The sequence below is a fragment of the Callionymus lyra genome, chromosome 7 (genome assembly GCF_982586985.1).
Source record: "Callionymus lyra chromosome 7, fCalLyr1.hap1.1, whole genome shotgun sequence".
Taxonomy (NCBI): Eukaryota; Metazoa; Chordata; class Actinopteri; order Syngnathiformes; family Callionymidae; genus Callionymus; species Callionymus lyra.
The window spans coordinates 26,034,137-26,059,120 of NC_141824.1; the positions used below are offsets into that span (position 1 = coordinate 26,034,137).

At 39.5% G+C, this 24,984-nt stretch overlaps 1 protein-coding gene across 1 annotated transcript in view; it reads right to left on the reverse strand.

Annotated features, from left to right (window-relative positions):
* Positions 1 to 24,984, reverse strand: part of LOC148075814 (protocadherin-16-like) — a 102,507-nt gene that overhangs the window by 21,339 nt on the left and 56,184 nt on the right. Inside the window, exons 2-7 of the mRNA XM_087795169.1 lie at positions 5,946 to 6,134; positions 4,437 to 4,668; positions 4,002 to 4,238; positions 2,564 to 3,586; positions 1,521 to 1,708; positions 1,350 to 1,446 (exon numbers count right to left, since the gene is read on the reverse strand). Coding sequence (XP_087651295.1) covers positions 1,350 to 1,446; positions 1,521 to 1,708; positions 2,564 to 3,586; positions 4,002 to 4,238; positions 4,437 to 4,668; positions 5,946 to 6,134 — 1,966 coding nt within the window. The remainder of the gene's footprint in view (positions 1 to 1,349; positions 1,447 to 1,520; positions 1,709 to 2,563; positions 3,587 to 4,001; positions 4,239 to 4,436; positions 4,669 to 5,945; positions 6,135 to 24,984) is intronic.

The following is a 24,984-nucleotide window of genomic DNA, read 5'->3' on the forward strand; positions in this document are numbered from 1 at the left end:
AGAGAACAACAAAGAGCAGATGGCGACGGAAGATAAACAAACTTGACTCTCAACCCTCTATCACGCCTCATCTCAACCTTACGTCGCACATTTTTACAAAAACACTCGAATAAAACATTGAAACACAGGGAAAGTCAGACGGCACACTCACCTCGGTCAACATATCGTCACTCACTGGAACGCACCAGAAGTGTTTTGCTTAAGGCAGAGTTGATGAAAACTCTTTTAAGTTATTGACCTTTTTAATATTCATCTATGGCAGACCTGGGCAAAGTGCAGCCTGAAGGCAACATGAGCCCCTTTGACTGAGACCCTTATGATGTCAGAGTGAACTATAAAATGATGTAGAAATGTTTGTGAAATTTAAAATAACATTTAACAAATAAATATGTATGTTTTTTCTTTGTCATTTGATTTTAGTTTTAACATTAAAAACAACTCCATGCGATTGTGATAACTAAATTTAAACAAATATAATATAAACCACATGTAATTTCATTATTAGTTAGTTAGTAGTTAAAAGAAAAAAAAAGTTATTTTTACATCCTGCAAGACACTTCAGGTAATCTATGGGTAAACTCATTTTTTTCTCATACATGAATAATACAGTTCTACAAAAGGCAGACACAGCTGTGAACATAAACACATAGATTCAAATGAAGCATTTTTCTGTCTTCTCTCTTGCTCTGATCATATATCTCTCTTATAAACAGCTTTTGCCTGACTCAGCTAACACTAATGTTGTTCCAAATATAAATGCATTTTCTTTTCTACGCCTCTTAGTTTAGCTGACATTATTCCAACAGTTAGAGTAAAGCTCAGTTAATGATAGTTTATATCTGTATTTTAAAGTGGAGTTTCGAGACTATATCTGTCGTGTGGTGATTGATTTTGGAAAATGCCTTGTAGGCTAGCATTGTCAAATGGTGAGCCTGCTGTATTCCCGTTTTCACATTTTATTTAAAATACTTATTTTGTAGTTTTTTTATGTTTAATTTTTTTCTTTAAAGAAATTAAGCAGATTTTATCAGGCTAATTCAGTGGTTGCAGTATAGTAAAATAGAAAAAAAATCCAAACAAATACAGAACTGTATTTGGTAATTCTAATGTAAATGAAGCATGACATATTTTTAAACATGAATAGTATTAAAACCTTTATTAGTTTCAAGCTCTTCTGTTGAGGCAGCAATCACATTTTCGGATGTACTTCGGGGTTGCAAGCTCCCTACCAAACTTTTTAATCATTTACCCTTATAGTGCAGGAGGTTGATCATACTGTTTTGAAAGGGTATATTTTGTTTATCTGTAGTTTAAAGAATGAAAGTACATTTGCTAAAACGAGTTCTTACCTGATAAAGAGTAGAACACGGTTCCGTTCTCTCCATCGTCTGGATCTTTAGCCTGCAGTGTGCCCAGCAGAACACCAGGGGGCTGTCCTTCTGACACCTTTAGAAAGAATCACAATGTTAAACATATAAAGAACAACTTCTTTCCATTTATTGTTGTTGGACTGAAATCACCTGTAGGATGAGATTCTTTCCAGACTGGGTGTGGGTGAAGGCAGGGTTGTTGTCATTCTCGTCCAGGACGCTAATAAAGGTCGTTCCAGTGGCACTTCGAGGGGGCGAACCTCCATCCTGCACCACCACCACCAGCTGGTAACTGGACTGCTGCTCTCTGTCCAGTGTCCCCCTGGTGCTGACCTCACCTGAAATTAAACATCCTTATCAATACAGTTTCCTAATCCAGACTCTTCATGTGAATGCTGAGATGACCAAGGGGGGTCTATTGCTGATGGTGTCCCCACAGGTGTGCAGCTGTACCCCTGAGATAAGTCACAAATCTGAATTCTGCTTTAGGACAAAGTCAGATCCAGACCTTGGGCGCAAAAGCCAAACACCCCGTGGTAGAACGAGGATGTTATACAGCTGCTCTTGAGCGCTTTCTTCATCCTAAAAGTTCTCCTGATACAGGCTAACGTTGAGAAACCAACCCTGTAGATGAAGTCACCAGCCGCGACCAGCAGGACTTGATCAGCAGCACTGGAGTATCAGACATTCGCAGCATGAGGCCGCACATAAAACAAGTTTTAGAGATCTGCCAGACTGTGATTTAAACGGTCAATGACTCAGCCAGACTCCGATCGCAAATCACAGCCATCGTCCACGCCCACATGTTAAAGTCTCAGTCGGCCAATTAGGGCTCAGCGAGGGGCCTGAATAACAGGAAGCAGATCGCTGCGGCGATGGCAGTGGAATGCCATAAACCCTTTATTGACGATCCTGACAGGATTTGATGTTTGCATTTTCAAATGACCATAACTCCTCAAAGGTTTATCTGATCTACAACATTTAGGGGCTATCTCAAAGCATGGCTTTACGCTCATCATAGGACCACCCAAAAACAGACCGCTTTCTCCTACACATGCATCAAGTGTTACGTTCACTCAGTAGAATAACTCCTGAAAAATCAGTACATTTAAAAAAAAAGTGTCAAATGTTTCTGAAATATTTCCAAAATATTTATATTTTATCAATGAATTCGAAAAGAAATCTAAACATACCTGTCTGGGAGTTTATCTGGAAGTTGCGATCAGGATGCAGTAGCCGGTAACCAAGGCGTCCGTTTGTACCGCTATCTCTGTCCGTGGCGGTCACATGACCGAATCCTGTACCGGCCGGCAGGTTCTCTCTCACTGCCAGGAAGACCCTCTCCTGCGTGAACCGAGGGGAGTTGTCGTTTTCGTCGGTCACAGACACTCGTACGGTGGCACTGCCAGTCTTCTTCATCTGACCCTGCCCTGTGCTCGCCATCACCGTCAGAAGATACATGTCTTTGACTTCCCTGTCCAGAGCACTCTTAACAAACAGCCAGCCGCTATCCGGAGCAATCCCAAATCCGGCTGCGTCACCGTCCGGACGTAGGTGGTAGGTCAGTGGATTAAAGTAACCAGCAGTCTCTCTGTTCAGAGCTCTGACTTGGAGGAATCGGGTTTTTATTGGCGTACCTTCTTTGAGCTCTACTCGGTACGTGAGGGTGTCGAACACAGGTCCTTGATTGTTTTCGGCCTGAACATGAACAACCAGCATGAAGGTAGCGCTCAGTTGAGGAACTCCCCCATCTTTGGCTGTAACTTGCAGATCATAGCGAGGGACGACCTCATAGTTGAGACTTCCGACAAGTCGTAGCTCTCCCGTGCTGCGCTCTAGACTGAATGTCCTCTGATGTCCACTCGGGGATGACAAGTCAAAGCTAAGTTGCCCGTTCGATCCCGAGTCTTTGTCCTCAGCCAAGACGCGATAAATTACAGTTCCCATTTCAGTATGCTCGGGCAGCAGCAGTGACTCAGCGGACGACGGGATGAAAACAGGCGGGTTATCGTTGACATCTCTGACTTCAACGTGCACATGTGTCTGCCCGAAGGCCGGCGGGTTTCCACTGCGAACCTGCACCTCCAAGTCGAACGTCGACTGCACTTCATGATCCAGTGAGAGACTGGTTCTGAGGGCGCCGGTGTCAGGGTCCACTGTGAAGTATCCAGCAGGGTCTCCTGAGCTGATGGTGTAGGAGAAATCTTTGGAGGTTCCTAGAATACGAGAGAAAGAGTCTGATCCATGTGGCTGCAGTCAAATCACTGAAGTATAAACAAATGCTTAAAAGTTGGCATTTATCAAATTGCATTGACGCTTTTCTTACAAATAGATTTGTTGAGATGAATTGTTCAAGAGTGCTCATTTGTACAAAGCATTGAGTTTAGTTACTGACGGATGTTTGTAAACAGCAGAAACTTGTTTTGTACAGTTATTACAAAATAACAAACAGAGCAATTTAAAACCCAGAAAAGACTGACTGGATAAAAACTATGAAACGTCTCTGTTTAAAATAGTTAACAAATATTTGAAACATTTCCTAATTGCTTGTTTAACACACTCCAAGAAGCTTAACGAAACAAAGTAGCTAAACTGCTAAGAAGTACTGGAACTAGGGGGTTGATTATTCACCTGACTTGCTGGTAGCCTGGACAACACCGACCACTGTCCCCTGCAGGACGTCCTCCATGATAGTGAAATAGTACTGCTGGTGCTCGAACACAGGTGGCGCCACCACACCTGCCACCACGCTGATGTTGACTTTGGCGTTAACCATAGCAGTAAGTCCTCCGCCATCTTGGGCCGAGATCACCATGGAGATCACGGAGTTGGCTTTCCCGTAGACGGGACGCGAGAGCGAGATCACACCTGGTTAAAAAAAAAATTGCAATTTATTAATGGCTTGTTATTGGAAAGCTGGGTTTTCAAGATAAGGCTAGTATTTTTTTTGCTCTAGTTGCTAAAGTAAGAACTTTTATTGTGTTTCAACATGTGTCTTTAATTTTGGTTAAAGTTTCCTGATTATCTATCAACCTGCTTATGTGGCTAGACGGTGGTGAATCATACCTGTGTCTTTGTTGAGTGTAAAGAAAGGCGACGCCCCTCCTGGAACTGTCTGATAGGTTATTTTGCTGTTCTCCCCGGCATCAGGGTCCACTGCCGTCACCCTTACAACCGAAGTCCCAGGAGCACTCTGGGTACTCAAGCTGACGGCGTAGCTCACAGGGTAGAAAGCCGGTCTGTTATCATTAATATCTAACAGATCGACCTTGACAAAGGTTGTGGAGCTGAGTCCACCCTGCACAAAAGAGACCAAGACTTTAAATCAAAAACTGTGAAAAAAATACAAATTTGAGCCACATTAATGGTGCGAGTAAAAGGGGGCTGTTAAAAATTCATTGTAGAGCGAGGCCTCTAGAACTCTAGATTGATAGTTTCCCCGGGGAACAAGTCGTATGTCACGACCCGTGGAAAGCGAGCGGACTCACAGCGGCCTGCGATCTGCTTCAGAGGCAGAGAGCACAGTGCAGGCTTTTCATTTGGACCAGGTGGTCAAAATAAAGGAGGCTGGAGTCCAACTTGTTAAAATATTACCACTTGACAGTTGACGCTTTTTTTCATGTGATTGCTTTAACATGTCTGCGACCATTTCTTTTATTTTAACCTTTTGTTTCGAAGAACTATTAGTAACATTTCAACCCTGAAACATGTAACACAAGTTTGTTCCAAGCAAGTTGGAATGATTATCAGAATCATTCAATAACTCCAAGGGAACAAAGTTTGAATTTATTTTTGTTGAAAGGTCCAAAGCTTTCACTCCTCTCACATGGGGTCAAGACAGAATGTGATACAAGTATTTTTTTATTAAGCAAATGATAATTTGATACATTTGTGTCACAATAAATGATCCTCCTTAAACTTACCATTTCCAAAAACACATCTGCTTTCCCATCTTTTATTGAATTGTCCTACATCTGCATCAGTTTTCTTGTCTTCGAACGATTCCAGATTAAAGTGATAGTTCACCCAAAATTCAAACTTCACTGATTTTCTACTCACCCTTATGTTTACTAAGGGTTGGGATTATTTTCAGAGTAATCTGTTCCTTTTATAGAGTTATAGGCAAAAATTTCTTTATAAATTTTCAAGTGCGCATTTTTGTACGAAGATGATGATGACAATTGTCACTCCAATTGCTACATTAAAATGGACATACATGTTTTCCTAAAAGTCTAAAAAGGAATTGATTACTCTGAAAAAAATCCCAACCCTTGGTCGAGGAGGGTGAGTAGAAGGTGACTTAGCCTTAAATAGTGAACATTTATGAACTTCAAAACAGAGGTTGCACATTGTTATCTCAAAATGAATACATAGGCAGTTTTTTGTGCATTTAAAATGACCATTTAATCGAATGCATTTCCAACTATATTGCCTGCCACATAAAGTGAGCTCCCAGGTTGGATTTGGCAAACAGGCCTTGAGTTTGACACATGATTTATATAAAAGTTTACCTGTTAGATCTTCAACCAGCCGTGGCATTCATTAACAACAATTTCAGTCTGAACACCAACTCACCCCATCAACTGCAGTGACGGTGAAGTCGTAACTGTTCGGCCCTTGATCTCGGTCAAGAACTGCGCTGGTGCAGATCTCACCCGACTCCCTGTTGATGGTGAACGGAGCCGTGACGACGTTGTTCGAACCAGAGTTTAGAGAGTAGGTGATGGATCCGAACGAACCGCCATCTTCGTCTGTAGCAGTCACCTACGGAGAAGATGACAAGATGTTGGTTAGAAAGGGCTGAAGAACTGATGAAGTTGGATGTTAAATTCAGCACAGCATTTAAAAGATGAGTTTAAACCCAAGGGTGTGGGATCTTCTGTATTCTTGCCTCACAAACAGAAAAAGTACTTTGTCAATGTGTGTAGTCTGAAAAACCTCCATGATTTGACATAAAGACAGATTTATCTTTTATTTTGAAGGTTCTTAAAAATCATGCCTGTTGAAACATAAACTCTGCTGCTAAAGTTCTGAGTTAAGTTAAAGTTTCCGCTGTCCTATTTGAGATATACAGCTCTGGTTTACTTTCACCTGGACTTCCTTTAAACATCGATATATTATTCTCGGGGAGCGTTCCGTCTTTCTGCAGAAGTAAAACAGCAGGGATTATAGTTTGACTTGCCATCAGGAGCAAGGGGAGGGTTTGTCCCGGCGGGCCAGTCATTCCGGGGGCCCAGATTAATGCTTTGTCGGAAAGATTTCAAGCACCTTGGCTCTGAACCCACCGCAGACCAAAATCTAGCTGCCATTAGGAGGGTATAGGAGCGATCCGCAAATTAAAGCAAGAGCACCAAACCAGGTGCTTTTGGAAGTATCGCTCTTTGTTGTTTATTTGAGCCGAAGAGGCCCCCGGGCAGTCGGGATAAATGAGGGTGGCGGGAAAGAGGATGAATTCTGCAGGCGCTGGGATCAATGCCAGCCGGAGAAATTAGCTTTTTACTGAGAGTGGCGTCGACCTGGAGGACAGTGACAAGGATGGCATATTAATAAGGCTGTAGTCCTCGGCTCCAAGGTGGAGGTCTGGATTTGATCTTGCCACTACACTACACAGACATTACTAGAGACTGATAACAGCAGAAAAGGATTGGGACAGATGTTGGCAAAATGGTGGCATTGTTTTTGTCAAGGCTGGTTGGTTATTGAAAAGAATAAGTGAATGTTTTTTTTACAAGTAAGGTACCCACTCCACCTTCTGTTTGAGTAAACTTGCATTTTGTAATCGTGGTTTGTTGGTTTTCTTTTTCCTTTTTGATTGTTTGGGCCATTCCTGTTCTGTCACAAGGTTAAAGTGACAATAACAGGTAGTGATGGTCTGATGAAGCTTTAATGAAGCAGTGTCATTGTTTTCTTATTTTCCTTTGTTTGGAAAAACTGTTCTAATGAAACATCACATAATTTTTATACTGATGGCGCCACCTACTGACCTCTAAACAACATGACACTGTTCCATGAAGCTTCATCAGTCCTCCACTAATAACAGGGAGCCTTTGTTAAAATCTAACTAAGAGAAAGTGAAATAATGTGCAATAGATCAGAAAGGTTATGTTCCTGACTACGCAAACAAACAAACGTCCGCCAGTTTTCCGAGGCTTTTTTTCCAACTTCGGTAACTGGAAGGTTTTCGATAATGAGGTACATTTGTGTCCAGCGATTACGTCACGTGGACGCTCGACTGCTGCAAGGTTGTGTTAGCGAGGAGCACGGATCGATCACACCAAGCCTCGGGTGCCCGTCGTATAATTAGACGATAGTTCACGACAGGCAGGCGTAGACTCTCATTAAACCCCATCAGTTTGTCAGACGTGTGAGGTGTGATGGGGAGAAGTAACCGGAGGCAAAAGTTTGGAACTATTATTCGTCGATCACCCACTAAGTGGACAATATGTGGAAATTTTCATGAAAGGTGGTGAGGCCATTAGTGGAAACAGGAGGCTATCATTCTGATAGGTCAGAAGTTTCCAGGGTGGATTCGTGTTTTTTGCCGTTAATCATTCAGCAACATTTGGAACCCTCAGATGGAACAGTGTATATGAGCGAGAGAATGCAAATGAATATCACAATCAGAAACAGATTTCTGTTTGGCCCCTGGAATACAGATGCAATAAAGCTAAAACCTCATCAGTTAATGAGAACTTGTTCCACCTTGTTATGAATGGATGACTTCAAGAAAACACTAATTACGAGAAAGAGAGGAGAGCAGAAGCTCGAACATTGGGCTGATGATCCGGCAGCAGCGAAACGAGAAGCAGCGATCCGGAGTGCTGCCAAGAACAACACGGCATCGTCAGGAGCGAGTGGACGGAGCGCCTTCATTGGAGGCGACAGAGGTTTTTAGGCCGAAGACATTCCGGCTCCAGCTCCTGCCCGCCTCGCAGATGAAGACAAAGCTGGTTCCTAAATCTCCCGCGTAAGTCTGAACAGAGGGCGCGAGGTGTGTAGGAGTGAGGGAAGCTGGCAGAGACGCCGACCAGAGACGGAATAATAAACCACATGAGGAAAAGGAAAAGGGGGGAGCAACAGGAGACTCCATCTCCGAGTAAGCGGGGGCATTGGCGAAGTAATCTATCATTCTACAGGAGAGCCGGTCATGTTGGTTGACCTCACGGCTTGTTTACTACACTGCTGTATGATAAGTGGCAGCTGGATGGAGATTACCAATCAAATCATGAGAAAAAAAAATAGATGTGTGCTTGAGGGACCCCAGATTCTATACTGAGAGTATACTATATATATAGTTTCAGTGGACAGAGGTCACATCAACATTCTGAAAGTTAACAACCATCGAAGATAATGCATAAATATGCTGATTGAAGTATAGGTTCTTGGTAAAAGTAAACTTTACAATAGAATCAATAGTCAGATGCAAATATAATAAAATAGTTTTGCTTAATAAATATTAGTTGATACTGAATCATAATAGAGAGAGAGAGAGGAAGTCCACAAGGGGAAATACTAACATAGATAGGTCCTATTGATCCTCAACTGTATTTATGTGTCTACGGTGAGGATGTGGGAATTAAACTATAATGGTGGAAAAGATTCAAAAATATTAATTTAATTATCGTCTTTTGAAAATTCTGTCTTTTGGCTCGACGGCCACCACAACATGAATAATGTTTTTATACTTTATAATGTGGCCCTTTTAAAAATGTGTTTGATCCTAAAGGTAAAGGGTTGATTTCCAAAAGCCAAGGGTTCTCTCTAGAGGTATTTGTTTCTCAAGCTACACCTAAATGTACTCAGGCTCATTAATTGTACTATCAGTTAAATTTTCAAAAGTTGTATTTACCGAACCTTAATTAAAAGAAAAATTATATGAAAATGAGTGATATTGTATTGAGAACTGAGATTCCTTTTAGCAGAGACTATTTGTCTATAGAGTTTACTCATTTATATTTAATGTGCTCACAAAGCATGAACACGATCATAAAAGAACAATCTCACATTGACACTGAACTGCTGTCCTACTTTACAAATCTAAAACCATGTCTGTCAGAACTATATTTTGAAATTTGACGGTCATTATTTTGGCCGACTCTTAGTATCAAATGTTCTTGACGGATTTTTTCCAAATACCAGGCAGGAAAGTCACACTTCCAGAGCGATGCAACTAATCTCTGGGCTCAGAACTTTTTAAAAAGTATCTCTGCAATCACTGCTATCAAGCTCAAACACATTTGATTGTGGCAGTTTTGATATTAAGTATTGCAATGAATGATTTATGTTGTAAAATAAACAGCTTCTAAAAACAAATCACATCATAAGTCAGGATTGTTGATGCATTGATGGTGATCTTGTGTTTGCTGAATTTTAAAATAGTATTTGAGACTTAAAACCACTTGATTTTGGTCCCTTGTACTTAATTTTGACACATGACACATGAGTTAGTTACATTCACTGAAAGATGAGATACGAGATGAGATACGTGGTCATCAACCTTCAGAAGGGGTTGAGAAATATAACTGGAAGGATAAAAAAATCATCAAAAAAACAAATAATTAAATGAGAGACGACTATGACAAGTATATCTACCAGATTGCAATATATTTCAATTTAATCCATGGTATAATGTACTGCACCATAACAATGATAATTTTCTCATAACATTGACTTTTCAAACATAATCTTTCATACAATACTTGTCGACCAAGACAACTATTAAAAAAAGGTTATATTTTACCAGATTTTATATTCTTTTTGCCCATTTGGTAGTCAAATGTAACACTATCATTTAAAGTGTTGTTTAAACAAGCCCGGATATTGATCTAGGTTAAGTGTGTCAGCCAGGACTCTTTGGTTAGTTTTGGTCTACCAAGTATTCTTACACATGTTGATAGCTACAGTTTCCACTGGTAGCCATTGAATATACAAAAATAAGAAAGAAGGATCCCTCTGTTAACATGTATTTTCCAACCTCTTGTTTTGATTTACATTTTAGAGTATAACCACGCAACCCACCAGGTCAAGCTTTAATGGTGGAAAAGATTAAAAAATATTAATTTAAATATATCATCAGTTACATTTTCAAAAGTTGTATTTACCGAACCTTAATTAAAAGAAAAATTCTACAGTGATATTGTAGTGAAAACCTGAGATTCCTTTTATCAGAGACTATTTGTCTATAGAGTTTACTCATTTATATATAATGTGCTGACAAAGCATGAACACAATCATAAAAGAAAAATCTCACATTGACACTGAACTCCTGTCCTACTTTACAAATCTAAACATCAGAGAAGCACTCAAGGGAATCTGTGTCGCCCTCCAGAGTAACAAGCGAATATCCTATAAGACAAAAAATCACAGTCAAACAGAATTCACTTCTTTAATCATGAAACCGCCTTAAATATTTAGACACAAAAGACACTCTCTCCAGGTGCTCTCTCAGTTCGGAGAGTTTCAACTGGAGCAAACTTCAAGTGAGTGCTACCATCTGACAGAAAAGTTAAAGTTGCCAGACGGTTTAAGAGAAAATCACAGTGTTGCAAAATCCAGACCGAAAATGTAATAATTGTTTGTTGCTGAGAGATAACATCAATTTTCCCGTGTGTTATTATTCTGCGATTGCTATGGGATTTCTAATCGTGAGTACAACGCCAATATTTAATGTCTGTTGAAGGAATATTGCGTCATTCTCAAGTTCTGTAATTCAGAAAGTTGTTTTTGTTCTATGTACAATTTCAAAAACTTGCAATTGTGTTAAATAACTCTCGGGTATAAAAGATAAATCTTTAGGGGCAAAAAACTCTCACTCACAACAGAGCACGATAAAAATACCTTTGGAACACCTGAATAAAATAAGAGTAGTAAAAGAGTTATTGAGGTTTAGCTTAAATACTAACATAGCAGTCGGTAAGTTGGAGCAATGTTGCAGTTTGTTTTCATCACTTCATGCTGATCTTCAGGCCATTCTTTCAGGAGAAATGTTAGCTTTGATAGTTTGTTTAAAAGAAAGTTGACATCCTCCTGTGACTTGTGACCAAAAATCTTGTCAACGAGGTTTTAAACCCAGGAGCCCTTTCTTGACTTTAAACATCTATGCTTCAAACCTTTAAAAGTGGAACGGATGAAAGGTAAGAAAGAGAGTTGCCGACAGGATAACAAGTGTGATGTTTCCTTTGGGAATCGCACGTTATGGCACAAAGTGCTTTCAGAGGTGTTCATATATCATAAGTGTTTTTGAGAATCGCATGTTTTTCCGGAACGCAACGGTCTCCGGAGGGTAAACAGTGAAAGCAGAACTCTGAGCAGCTTTCATGTCATTTTATGTAACGCTGCTGCTAAACTCTGCGGTCATCCATCATTTATCTTAACATTTGTGAGTCATTTAATTTCCATTTCAAACTCCCTCTATTAAGCCCATCTTCCAGGAAAGTGTGCATTTATAGTGTCCGTTGAGAATAATCAAGTGTGAAGGAGGTGAGAAAATAACAATCTGCGCTACGACATAAACACTCCAGAGCTTTTCCACTTCAGGAGTAGAACATAAACTTTATTTTTTCCATTAAAAGTTCAAAAGCGAGCGTAATCTTAGATCATCGGCTGCAGCAGCCAGCGGTATTCTCCCTACACTCCGGGTCTGTGAGTGAGGCATGATGGGAGATGCCTTATCAGCGGGGTAATGGTTTGGACCACTCTTCGGTAAAACAAGCTAAAGGAATCCAAAGATAACTCTGCTGCTTTGTGGTTCCCGTGAATCCTGGATCCAGAGGAGACTTTGTGCCGATGGCGCGATCATGAGAATTGGTTTTCACAAGCCTTCACATGTTTATGGATAAAATACCTAAATGGAATAATGAGCCGGGGGCTGTTGGGTGTTCTGGCTCAAACGTCCGGCTTTGTGGTCTGAGATCAAGCCAGATCGACAATCACTGATGCTGTCTTTATTTAAATCTCTGGATCCAACATACTTCTTAAATATGACAGCATGTCTGTCAGAACTGTATTTCGAAATTTGACGGTCATTATTTTGGCCGACTCTTAATATCAAAGGTTCTTGACGGATTTATTTCCAAATACCAGGCAGGAAAGTCACACTTCCAGAGCGATGGAACGAATCTCTGGGCTCAGAACTTTTTAAAAAGTATCTCTGCAATCACTGCTATCAAACTCAAACACATTTGATTGTGGCAGTTTTGATATTAATTATTGCAATGAATGATTTATGTTGTAAACAACATCATATCATAAGTCAGGATTGTTGATGCATTGTTGGTGATCTTGTGTTTGCTGAATTTTAGAATAGTATTTGAGACTTAAAACCACTTGATTTTGGTCCCTTGTACTTAAGTTTGACACATGACACATGACACATGAGTCAGTTATATTCACTGAAAGATGAGATACAAGATGAGATACGTGGTCATCAAGCAGAAGGGGTTGAGAAATATAACTGGATGGATAAAAAAATTATCCAGAAACCGAATAAATAAATGAAAGAAGACTATAACAAGTATATCTACCAGATTGCAATATATTTCAATATAATACATGGCATAATGTAATGCACCATAACAATGATAATTTATCATAACATTGACTTTTCAAACATCATCTTTCATACAATACTTGTCGACCAAGACAACTATTTAAAAAAGGGTTACATTTTACCAGATTTTATATTAATTCTGCCCATTTGGTAGTCAAATGTAACACTATCATTTAAAGTGTTGTTTAAACAAGCCCGGATATTGATCTAGGTTAAGTGTGTCAGCCAGGACTCTTTGGTTAGTTTTGGTCTACCAAGTATTCTTACACATGTCGATAGCTACAGTTCCCACTGGTACCCATTGAATATACAAAATTAAGAAAGAGGGATCCCTCTGTTAACATGTATTTTCCAACCTCTTGTTTTGATTTACATTTTTGAGTATAACCACACCACCCACCAGGTCAAGCTTTAATAAGCAATAATAAAGAAACACTTAAAGATTTAACAAGCTGTTGCTCTCTGGCTCACACTCTCTGCAATATCTTCAAATGATGCAATAGGTAACCTGAATACAGATATGGGTAAAATGCCCACTCTTTTGGAATTTAAGCTTTCGTGGAATACCCACAATCCAAAAGTGGTGGATGTGTGAGTGGTTTCCATTTACATCGAACAACTGGCACAATGAAAAACACCAGGGAAGAAAATGATTAGTGGGCTGAGAGTCGGTAATTGATAGAATCAAATGCTCGCTGAGGCAGGAGAGAGGTGAAGTGAAGGTGATGCTGTTTTTAATCAGACTTGAGTCAAACAAATGTTACACCGAAACCAGTCATTCGGGACTCTGCCAATGCTATTAGACCACAAATGAAGGGGTGAGAAGCGAAAGTATGCCAACTTGGAAATGATCAAATGGAGGTTTGCGTGTTCAAGGTCACCTGAGTGGGGTCACTACAAACAGATCCTACGACGAAGACTAATCCTTTCAAACCTTTTAATGTGAACCTTTTTAAACGTCGTACAAAGTGGATTTCTCAAAGTCGAACAGAAGCAGAACATTGTGTTGCTCAATTTTCGGTCCATCCTTGGAGAGAGGTAAAATACACATACTTGGTAATGGAACACTCTTTGGCAAGCGCCCCCACCACATTCTTCAAGTGCGCCCTTGAAACCGCAGAAGAACAACTTGTTTTACGCTTGTATATACACTTATATACCTCCTATTCAACCTTCTATTGGATCTTATAGCCGCTCTTCGCAAACAAAAGTTTTTTTTTAAACAACTGCATGTTCTAGTACAGCTACAGTAGTTATGTAGTTTTAAAAAATCGTCGCCCCTAAAAATTGTGAAAACATTGTTTGTAGGGATGGGTATATGAATGTATCTCAGACAAACTCATTTTCTTGGGCTTAATTTCTTAACAGACTTAAAGTTACTCTTCTCTCAATATACATTTGGGTCTAAATTTTCTTGGCGAGCGTCTCTTCCAGATGTTTTAATCAGTGTCATGAGTTTATTTTTAATACATTTCTATTGTTCGTATAGTAGACAATTTCATTATAAGGAAGATTACAACAAAACAAACAAAGTACTAATTATGCAAGAAACAATACTATTATTAGTACCCGTTCATCTTTTAAACTTGGAAATATGAATGACTACCATACAAATGTTCGGGTAAGATTAGGTAATACGCATAAAACCTTTACTGAAGTTCAAAATAGCCCAGTTGTATCTTGACCAGGGCCGGGTCTAGGCAGGGGCAAGAGGGGGCCTGGCCCCCTCAAATAAATGTTGTGCCCCCTCAAACTTACATGTAAGTAAGTAAGTAACAGCACAATGCCCCCTCAAGATTTGTGGCTGCCCCCTCATACATGCCTGTCTAGACCCGGCCCTGATCTTGACTGCTGAATACCCTGGTCTTTGAGAGTTTTGAGTTTTTTATTAGCTAATAAATGTGTTGCCAATTTGTTCATGATCTCAACGATAAGTACCATACAAACACCAGCACTCAGCACACACACACAGACATTTTACACGTGTTCTTCTTTTTCTTATGTTCTTGTTGACATTTATCACAAGCCCTTGCCTATTAAAAAAACCCCTCAAAAACAGATGAACCAAAAAAAGGTTCTAGATTTACACCATAATGATCTGAAGATTCATCCACTTCTACTCATTTAGATTAGCTTGAGGGACACACTCAGATGTGAGTAGTGAAGAAATTGTTTCCAAATGGTCTAATATTCAACCTAAACGCTCTTAAAAAGAGTTAGAAAAGAGAATAAAAAATAAATTCCTAATAAGCTAACAAAACAAGATTTTCTCTAAAGACGACACCAATATTCACATGCTAGTTACAAGACTTTACTTTTGTGATCAGTTGGCACGAGAGCGATAGAAGCCAGCGTGTGATTGACTGAGCCGGGGATCGTCTTGAAAGAAAAGCAAAGGGAAAAACAACGTGGGCTTCTGGAGTGGGCAGATCTGCAAAAATCTGGACCGAGAGTCAGCGTTGGCTGTCACAGCTGGCGTGAAGGCGTCTATTGTGTTGGCAGCGGTTCAGACGAACAGAGCGGGGTGCAGACCTCCTCGGCAACTCTTTCTCTTTACAAGTCTGTGTCCAGACCAAAGAGTACGGGACGTCGCCCCGTGACGGCCCCCGGTTGAAGACCACAGTGGAAGGAAGGAGCCCACACGACGCTGATTAATGTATGAAAGCAACCGCCATTCCCTGCAGAGGCAGAAGAGTGTCCTGCGAGGCTGAATCCTCTCAAATATTGGACAAATGTAACACACTCTGGCTGGCAAACCTTCAGCTGATAACTCATTTGTATTCAGCAGCGTTTCTTTAAGACATATCCAGGGTGAGATGAATCCTCAAGAGATCTGCGAGCAGATTAGTGCCGGCTTAGAGGAAGAAAACGCTGATGATTTTAATTCTATTAAGAAAGGTAAACAGTGTGTACAATTATTTATAAACAGTCGTGATGCAGCAATTTTCCCGTGGTCTCACCAGAGACTTTCTACTCACTGAATTTTAATCCCTTCTTCATTATAATTCCATAGTTATTTTTTTCATACAACGTCATCCATATCTTTCAAATCTATGACCCAGAGAGCAGGTACAACAAAGTCCACTAGATGGCGGTCTCTGTATTTATTTTACTTTGTTTTGAACAACTGTTCTAATGAAACATCACATAATTTTCTAACAAATGGCGCCACCTACTAACATCTAAACAACATTACACTGTTTCATGAAGCTTCGTCAACCTATCAATAGTATTCAGGCTATGACCATCCTAGAGGCAGTTTTGTAGACCACAATTATTAAAAAGAAACGATCTGAAAATGTTGATGAAAGCATTCAAGAAGGAGGTTGTGAGTTCGTTTAGATTACTTTGAAGGAAAAGAAGTTAAGGACCTATTTGAAAGTGGCAAGTTTTAGACAATGTGTAGTTACCTTGGTTCAGCAAGTAACTCATTGTATCTTAACAACAACATCTTAACTTACAATTATACTTGATAATAAAGCAATAAATGATTGGTTCATCTACCTTTTTAGTAAATCATATAGATAACTTTTAATACTGTAATGTTTCACTATCTTGTTTTTAATTGATTTCCCTTGTTTCTAATTTCTTTATCTTGTTTTTAAAACTGTAGCGCTTTGAGATCTGTTGACCAAATATAAAGTTCAAAACAAATAAAATAGATTATTAATATTATGATCCAGATGACTTCTCTTTTCTCCCTCTCTTTGAAGGATTACTAACAATACCATAAAGGGTCCACCTAGAAACGCACTTTATATATATCTATAAATGGAAATTCTATATGGCAACTACATAGGGTGAGAGGAAGGGGACACCCTGGACAGGTTCCTAGTTCATCAAAGTAGAAATGAAGATAGACAACCACTGATGCACACTCTCTGTGTGTTTCTGGACTGTGGGAGGAAACCGGAGTGCCTGGAGGAAACACACACAAACACCAAAACAACACACAGGCTGGACACAGACACGACACAGGTTCACTTAAAAAACCCAGAAGTGCCTGAAGCTTGAATCAACTTTCTTGCTGAGGAGTCGTACCGCTAACTCAGCGGTAGCTCCTGAGTGTTGGACCCTTGAGGGAAGATTGTATCTCCATCTTCAACTGCTCTGGATGTTTTCAACCAACTGTTTGTCCGCAAACTGCAGTCCCAGAAAGGACAATATTATCAATGATCGAGTGATGGACATGTGGAGTGGACGTCAGCCCTTGATCTGGTCAAGTCGTTAACCCCCCCGAAGTCTCCCAGCACATTTCCACTGGAACCAGTACAGTCGGCAGTGATAGGAAAATGCCAAGTGGCGTGAAATTGGATGTTTTGAGACAACTGTCTGTGATGAAGATTGTTATTGACGTGGACAGTTAGACGGCAGTTCCCGAATCACAGATGACAGATTTTATTAACAGTCTGGACGAAGCAAGTATCCTAGAAATCTGAACCCAAATGTTAAGTCATACTGGGACAGTCTTTTCCCCTCTGTGTTTGTTTGTTCTGCAACCTCTGCCGGTTTATGCCAAACTGTTGCTGAAGCTCTTCCAGAATCTGATGCAAAACCACCACTGGAACTGCCAGCGTGAGTGTTTGAATTCTGGTGGCATACACATCACATGTTTCCGCCAACATTGTTTTTTCTTACTCAACTGTTTGATTCCAACCAGCAAAACTATTATTAACCAGAGAGGGGAATATCTGCCAACAGAGCTCAGCTCCTCTGTACTTAAAGTTCAGATCGCTCAAGCATTCCAAACGTCTGTGGAAAGATTCTCGGGGCGTTTGGAGCTTTTATTCTGAGACTGCAGCTTTCACCGCGGCTGTTGTTCCCATATTTATGTAACATGTATATTTTAATGCAAAAGACAGACTTTTATCGAGGAAAACTAGACAATGTTTGGGATTTAATTCACCTCTGAAGATGACAATGTTGGTAGATGAGCAAAAACAAAGGTCTCATGAGTCAGACTGATAGCAGTCCAGAACTTCAGTTTAAACAATCGATAGTAGAGCCAGAATTGTTGATGCAGCCAGGTAAGCAGACACACAGTTAATATTTATCTGCACACATTACTGTGTTTGCAAACAGAATCACTCAAAAAGTTGAGTATGGATTTTCGTGTAATTTTTGTTTGGTAAGAAATTAAGTGTTTACAATTTGGTGGCGTTGTGGAGTCCATTTAGTTTAAGGTAGTGATGAGTCCTTGTGAATTGCAAAAGGCCAATTGTTAATTACGTACTTGAGACAGGGAATTGTGTTTGTGATTTTTCTTTCAAAAGAGCGTATTTGTACCTATTGGTCACGTCACTTTTCTTAATGCAATACAGGCATCGCAAATAGTACTCGCTCTCTGAACCTCATACCGGTTCTGCTCGACCCATCACTAGTTTTAGGATGTTTTTTTTAGGTTTTCTTATTCTCTTCTGCATCTCTTTGCTCATGCTCTGGTAATATCTACCAACAAAGAAGAACAAGAAAAAACTGAAAAATGTTGAGTTGAATAGCCTTAAGAACTGTTCATTCATGAGTCAAATAATAATAAATAAAACATAATTACAGTAACTTACTAGTAGTAAGTTACTACTGATAAAGATTAAACAGTACTTTGATATCAGATATTACTGTCATAGACAAAAAGAGAACTAGAAAAAAATACTTTTAATAATAATGTACTAGTTTTCAACCATGAAATTATGTTTTGGCCAATAAACTGATATAAAAAAGGAAATTTGACTATTATAGAAAATTATTTAAAAAGACTTGTAAACTCAAGCATGAGAAAAAAAATTGAGAAAAAAAAGCATTGGACACATCTTTGAATGACTAAAAGGGGTAGTATTGATGTCTCCAGAATTCAGAGTTGAAAACAAAACAATTTAGAGTCGAAGCTGGACACTTAACGTCTCAGTAATTTCCAAGATAAAAGAAAGTTTTTCACTACATCCCAAAAAGGTATCCATTTCTAAATCAACGAGAATTCGGTCAACTCGGACTGGCAGTGGGTTGAAGTAATCGATGTTAGGGCTTCACGTCTGGCGGAGGAACAGAGGGGAGGTGATATGGAAGGAGGCGGCAGAACGACACTGGCTCTGGAGCTAAGACACTCGAGAAGATCGGGTTTCCGGCTCTTTCCTTTCACACGTCAGTCAGCGAACGTTCACGCTGTGGGACCGAACGTGAGTCAAAACATCATGACAGCGTCTCCGTGCTCCAAGAGGGCGGAAGGTCGACGTGTTGACGATGATGTGTCACGAACAAACAGGGGCCAGCATAGTGTAATTTTAGCAGACTTAAATGTTAAGCCATTAAGATGTGGATCAGCACCTCAAAGTCTGGGGAATCTTACTTCTGATAAAAACATTTAAAAAGTGTGTCATTATTATTATTCTTTTGTCTTTTTTCACTTACTTTATATTTTAGTGAAATATCAATGTTAATATTCCAGTTATTTTCATTTTTATTAAAGTAAAGTATAATTTTATACATTTTGTCCTACTTTTACACGGGCATTGAAAATGTACTCACTGTTGTGAGTGACCATCGAGCAGAAATAAGTAAGTATAAAATATGCACAAAATGTTTTTTTATTGTATTTTATATATATATATATTTTTTTTTAATTGTATTTTATATATATATATATATATATAATATATATATAAAAACTGTCCTTCATATATATATATATATATAAAATACAATTAAAAAATATTTTGTGCATATATATATATATATATATATAAAATACAATTAAAAAGTATTTTGTGCATATTTTATACTTACTTATTTGATTAATGACAAATGCGGAGGACAAAAGTAACAAATACTCTATTGTCTTATTTAGTGACTAGTAATGAATACTATTAATAACTTCAAATTAAAGTTCATACTTCCTCATGAAGGCCTCATGATACAGTCAATTGGCTGCATCTTGTCACAGTTTGCTCAATACGTATAACAATAGGTTTAAAGTTGGCATTTCAATCTTTTCTTGCTTTTCTGCTACTTTGTGGCTCAAATGTCACGCGAGTCAAAAACTGTCCTTCATTTGATCAATACATTTTTCTTTCCCACGTTTACCCGAACTGAAAGCAGCGTGTGTAAGAAAACGAGCGCCGCTCTATTTATCCTGACTGACCTTTGCAAAATAAACAGGCCGACGTGTTGAGCCCGACCACTCAGACGGTCACCAGAGTTCCGTCTTCAAAGTCTTCGGGGTTAATGCCACTTTCCCCAAGTTTGCTTTCACTTCCCGTCGGAGTTTGGCTTCTATTTATTATTCCTCTCCAAGTAGAACCTTCCTGCCGGATTATCTCTGGAGTTGGATGTCGGGACGTTGAGAGTCCAGCTGCTGGCGCGTCTTGAATGTTCACCCGTGCATCTCGGCCCTCTACAGGACATTTTAGAGTGCAGCTACAAATCAACGTTCCACCGCAGGGATCAGAGCTGGTATCGAATTCACAACCGGTTTTATAAAAACATGTTAGAGTTGTCTTCACATTCCTCCGAACCGACTCTTGACCCCCCCGCTCCAGATATACAGTCGGAGACTCCGAAGCTCTCCCCGTCACGATTGTGCTCCTCATTATCCGACACTGATCACCCCTCGCTCTAAAAATAGTCCTGCGAGCGTTCTTTAATGCACTTTCCACTGCGCCGCTGCTCAATATCGCCGCTCTCGGCTCGTTTTTTGCCTGCTCTGAAACCCAATTCTCCTTAAATGGTTTGATGGCTAATCACTTCCAGATGTGCAGTCCAGATGAAAGACAGACACTTCAGGTTCGGAGGAAAGTCTAATGAAAGTTTGGGGCCGACTCACTGCCAACGCTGTCACAGTTCAGATCACAGAGGACAAAGAGCGGTTGTGTGCGTTCTGATGTTGTGACACTTTGCAGCAGAAGCAGAATTAACATTAAATAAACTTTGATTTGATTTTACTTTGCAGAACCTTTGCTATTCTCTCAGGTGCGAAAGATCGCCCCACCAAAAAAAACGTCCGTCACATCTAGATATACTGTATTACTTCTTCATGCTTCCCTGGTGAGGTCCTGCAGATAGGTGGAAGCCCTGATGTATACCGCGGACTGGTTAGATAGATACCTTATCTTAGTTCGCTTCTAGATGCCTAAATATGTTCCTATGATAAATTCTGGGAACCTTTTAAGGATGCCTCCTGATGGTGGTGGTGTGTCCAACTGGGAGGAGACCTTGTGGCAGATACAGGACACATTGCAAAGACTATGTCTAAGTCTCGGCCTTGTTGGTCTATCTGCTGCCCTCATGACCCAACCTTGAGAAACTGTGTTTGATGATGATGATGATAAGGGCTGAGTAAAAGACGTTGAAGCTTGCAAACTATATTGATCGCCAGCTTGTAGAGGGCAGAGAATGCATGAAGTATAACTGTTTAAAATGAGGAGACAAATTAAGTACATGATTTAGTGAATGAAGTGATGAATAAACTCCTGCTTAATCTTACTTTTGACACCATATGAATGATAGTGGCATCTTATGACAAGATTTTTTGATTTAATATAAAGTGAAATGTCTGAAATGCTCATCTTTATGTGACTTGATGGATAGGTTCCCGCTGCTGTGTTAGTATCTTCTAGATAAACTTCCTTCTGATAACATGAGTTGAATTCTCGGGTGGATCTTCAAACGCGAGGATCGCGGATGATGCATTCAAATGAGAATCTCTCCATGAAAGCAGCAGGAGCACAGCGAGCAGCGTCTCTCTCTGTCGGAGATCGGAGCAGAACTTCTCATGTAACCCCCAGCAAAGATCAGCAGCAGTCTGGCGCCCCCGGTGGCGCTGACCTGGTTCTGGTGTGAGAGGTGAGGTCCAGAGACTTCAACTTAAACCAGTGTTGCTCGGCCAGAAAACGATCTTGAGAATCGTTTACGAAGTTAGTGAAGTTATGCAAGAGAGGGGGCGGAGCCTCTGAGTGTTGTAGTGTAAGTAATGTGAACCAGGCGCTGTGTGTGTGTGCGTCTGTGTATGTGTGATGTGGTCGTGGACTCCAGCTGCTGCAGTGGGCGGGTGGAAGCCCACTGAGTACAAACACAGTGCAGATGCAACAGATTGTCTGATGAGGAGAGCCACACTCAAGCTCTCTTCTGGGCCAGTGAAGAACCGAAACACCATTGCTATCTATTCTCGTCGTCTTTGAACTCTTTCTGCAACACTCACTCCCAGCTAGCAAGGGTCTTAGATGTGTATAGTGTCTACAACTAGTCCTAGTCTCACCTGTTTCAGATTCAAACGAAAGATCACTGATATGATACGTTTTTTTGAAGGGCGCTCGACTTCATTATAGAGAAGATAGATCTGGCAGAGACTCAAAGTAGAACTGCAGTAGCCACACAAGTGAGATAAGCGGAATAAATGTAAAAGTTAAACAAACAAAAAGTTGACAACAAAATAAAAAAATTGTAATTAGTAACTTAATATTATTTTTGGGATGGATTATCACAATTTTTTTTCCTTTTCTTTTTATAAAAAAACAAAAGTGTATTATCAATTTTTTATTTGCTATAAATAATAATAATCCTAAAACCAAATGATGACTATTAACATTAAATAATAATAAAAAACATATTTATTTTTCTTAAAAATACATATAAATTATGTATTAGATGTATTTTTAAGAAAAATTAATATGTTTTTTATTATTACTTAATGTTAATAAATATAATAAATGATGGAAAAAGTTTTTAAAACTTTGTCAAAAAAGTTGGTCAGAAGCATAAATATGACAAAAGAAATGTAAATAATACAAAAATACTTAAATACTGTTCTAATAAATACACTAAACACTTATATATATATATTTAGAGAATTATACAACAACAGTATCAGTACATAATTTGACATAAAGACATAAATTGAAGAAAATATCAACTTATCTTAAGTTATTTAGGATTAATCCAAATGTTATTGTTAGTGTTATTTTATTTAAGCTAAACCTGGCTAATGCGAGCGACTCCTATCAGTACGGCGTGAGTTGTTTAATGAGTGACACTGACTCACAGGTTTGGAGGTGAAATGGTGTTTCTCTGGCAGTCGATTCATGAGTTTTAAATTCAAGAGTCTCAAGACGATCGTCGCACAGCTCCAGTCGTCTGTGTTGAATCATGTTCTCAGCTTTTCTTCTTGCATCAATCTTGCATCAATTCTTCTCTAAGTTTGAACATCTCTGAACTTAGTTAGGATAGTACTGAAAAACAAAAAGAGGAGAAAACACTGATTTGTCGTCCCCGCGGACCGGCTGGCGTCAGAGACTCAGCAGAGGAAGCCAAAATCTGTGCAGCATCAGAGCTGCGAGTCTTCCAGAAGCCACAACTCTTCACAAGAGCTCAACATCAAACCCCCCCAACCCTCTCCCCCTCACAGACAGACCGTCGTCATCACTAGATATAACAGAAAGATGCAACAGGGTCTTGGTCCGTTCACTTTTGAACACCGATTAAAAGTGGGTCAGAAGCAAAATGTTTATATTTGTTTACTGGACTCACTAATAAATAAATAATTTATTTCATATTGATTTTTCTTTCTTTCCTTCACTTAATAACTCCCCAGTTAGTATTACCATGACCTGTTGTAAATACTTACGACATACAGTGACTCCTGCTTTGAATCAAGATGTTCTTCTAAAAAATAAGATAGTCTGCGTAACATGCACATGCAATACCATCAGAACAACAGAGGAGGCGCTGTGAATGATCACATTTTTTGGCTCAGTTTTAAACTCACTGACTAAGGTAACATATTTGTTTAAGTTTATATGACAGTTTGTCATTTTTCTATGGACTATGTCGCATTTGTTTTATTAACTTTTCGATTTTTTTGTTTATCAGATTAATGTATATATCACTCTTATGTGTTACATATTATACATGTCAATATTGTTCATTTTGTTTTTCAAAATGAACATTAGGTTTTCATTCTGGTAAAATGTTATACATTGTATTTATTTATGATCTCGTTCATTCATTGTCTACCGCTTTATCCCGGGGTCGCGGGGAGACTGAAGCCTGAAGTATTTTTTTATACTCTTATAGGACATTTTTGAAAAAAGAAAATCGTCCGTCTTACCCGATGTTCCAAATTGAATAAAAAATAATGATAAATTCAGTGTCTCCGATGAGTTCTGGGATGATTCATAATATTATCTCTGTGTGGCTGAAAGCCCTGTAATTTCTGCAGCTTTTTGTTTTGTTTTTGACACAAATAAATCACTAAAGCAGTCGACATTCGCTGAGTCAGCAGGATTCCTGAGCCAAACGTGTGTTTAAGCGCAGTTGGCTCTCCACAGAGCCACTTGAGTGTCTCTTGACGGGACACACAGATCTCCGGTGGGAACTGTAAATAAATCAGCGGAGAATCGACTCACTATGTACACTCTCTTGAAGCTGGCGGAGACGATCGGCTCGGGGTGAAGTGGTTTTTACGTCGGGGCGCACATTTCTCTCACTCCAGGCAGTCGCTGCTCCACTTAGCGGTGACAGACTTGTTGATACGCCTGGAGGACAATTTTTATTTTCGGGGCTCGTGTCTCCTCTATCGACCGTTCACTTGGGAGTGAGAACAATTATTGAACTGCCATGTTTCTTCAACAAACGAGCGTCTGGTGATTCAAACTGAAATTAAAAGAGATTGTCAAAGACACGACTCGGAAACACCATCATCAGCGAGTTGTTTCAAACACAGCTCATAGACTAACTGTGTCATTTGCAGAGATCTGCTCTGTTTACACGCCTCATTTCTATTTCCACAGCAATGTCATTTGAGAAAATGATGTTTTAATGATGGTTTTATCCAATTCTTCTGTTAATGTGGAGTCTTTCAACTACTGTCTTGTCACGACATGAACCGCACTAGTGTAAAGTCAAATGAGTTTCTGATCATAAAGTTATATTTCTGGGTCTGACAGCCTCAAGTCCATGTACAGACATTTATGATTCAATATTCTTTATTATTCATTAGCAAGTTTCAGAAAGTAACAAGAGTGAGATTTAAGTGTCATGATTCACTCACTGAAGCGTTTTTCAATGTTCTATGATTAATGA